At 61.5% G+C, this 1,706-nt stretch overlaps 1 protein-coding gene across 1 annotated transcript in view; it reads right to left on the reverse strand.

The window, feature by feature from the left end:
* Nucleotides 1-43: 43 nt before the first annotated feature.
* The window catches only part of LOC113980726 (dynactin subunit 1-like), a 6,623-nt gene continuing 4,960 nt past the window's right edge, over nucleotides 44-1,706 (reverse strand). The window contains exons 8-10 of the mRNA XM_027707928.1: nucleotides 1,416-1,577; nucleotides 393-524; nucleotides 44-265 (exon numbers count right to left, since the gene is read on the reverse strand). Coding sequence (XP_027563729.1) covers nucleotides 68-265; nucleotides 393-524; nucleotides 1,416-1,577 — 492 coding nt within the window. The 3' untranslated portion in view covers nucleotides 44-67. The remainder of the gene's footprint in view (nucleotides 266-392; nucleotides 525-1,415; nucleotides 1,578-1,706) is intronic.

The raw sequence follows: 1,706 nt of genomic DNA on the forward strand, positions 1-1,706 counted from the left end.
GGGATGGGTGAGGAACAGGCAGGGATTGAGGAGGAACAGGCAGGGATTGGGGAGGGACAGGCAGGGATTAGTGACAAATAGCCAGGAAGGCAGGGATGAGTACGGAACAGGCAGGGATCAGTAAGGAACACCTTACCTTGATCTTGAGGGACTTCTTCAGCTCCTTGATGACCGTCTCCCTGTCCTCCAGCTTCAGCCCCAGCCCCTCGGCGTCCGTGATCTCCGCCCGCAGCGCGGCCGCCCGGAGCTCTGCCGGGGGCGTGGGCTGGCACAGAGGGACAGGGAGGGTTGGGATGGCAGGGACAGCCCCAGGAACTGCCCCTGCCCAGCTCCCTGCCCACGGCAGGGCAGGGCAGGGCCCGTGGCTGGTGTCGGGGCACGGCCGGACCCACCTTGTTCTGCGGGCGGTCGGCGTCGTACTCGCCCTCCTGCATGGCCGTGGCCATCTTGTTCATGGTGGCCATGAGGATGCTGCAGGACTGCCTCAGGCACTCGTAGGGGTTGATCCCCGGAGAGCCGTAGATCTGGGAAGGGCGGGAAGGGCGTGGCTGGACCCCCGGGCCACGCTCACAGCCCCCAGGACAACCCCCTTCCCACACCCCTCTGATGCTCAGGAACATCCCCTTGATATTTAAGAATATCCCTCTGATGTTTAGGAATGTCCCTCTGATGTCCAGGAATGTCCCTCTGGTATTTAGGAATTACCATTAAAATCCACACCTTCCCTTCCATCAACAAAACCAACCAAAACAAAACAAAAAAATTCCCCCCACAAAAATCAAAATAATCATCAAAATCGTCCCAATGCTGAACCAAAGTGGGGCAATTTACACAAAATCCACCCCTTGTCCCTTCACCACAATTACAACAAAATCAGCACAAAACCCAGAGACTCCACATCCGTCGTGTCCAGGGAAGGGGTTGGGGAAGGGGCTGGAGCACCAGGAATGGCTGAGTGAGCTGGGAGGGCTCAAAGAAGGCTCGGGGGGACCTTCTCACTTCCTACAAGAATCCCCCATAATCATTCCCCTCTATGGGATGTGGGAATATGGCAGAGATATCCCACACGGTGCTGGCCTTGGCAGCGCTGGGGAATGGTTGGACTCCATGGGCTCAGAGGGATTTCCCAACCCAAACCATTCCAGGGCGCCCCGATCCCAGCTCAGCCCACTCTGCTTCCCTGAGCTGCTGCTCAGCCTCCACAGGGCACTCGCTGCTGCCCAGTGCATCCCACAGCTCCCAGGCTGTGGCTGTGGCTGTCCCTGCCCTGCTCACACCGGCTGGAATTCCACCACATCCCCCGGAGCCGCACAGACGGGCAGCACAGGGCAGGGGCCGCAAACCCCACGCCTTTCCCAGCCTTTCCCAGCGGCATTCCCGGCTCATTCCCGGCGGGCTGAGCCCCCAGGGCTCACCTGCTCGCTGACTTTGAAGGCCAGCTCCTCCAGGCGCGGGGCCGGCAGCCCCTCGGTCTCGGCCAGGGGCGCGATGAGCTGAGCCCCGGCCGCAGCCACCTCCTGCAGCACGGCCACCACCCAGGTCAGGTGCTTGCGGCACTCCAGCAGCGTGTCCGACACCTGGGGGGGGAAATGGGATGGAAGGGAAGGGCACAGCTCCGGGGAAGCGGGATGGAAGGGAATGGCACAGCTCCAGGGACACGGGAGGGCAGGGAAGGGCACGGCTCCAGGGAAATGGGATGGCAGGGA

Source organism: Neopelma chrysocephalum, unplaced genomic scaffold (genome assembly GCF_003984885.1).
Source record: "Neopelma chrysocephalum unplaced genomic scaffold, ASM398488v2 Primary Assembly neopelma1_95072, whole genome shotgun sequence".
Taxonomy (NCBI): domain Eukaryota; kingdom Metazoa; phylum Chordata; class Aves; order Passeriformes; family Pipridae; genus Neopelma; species Neopelma chrysocephalum.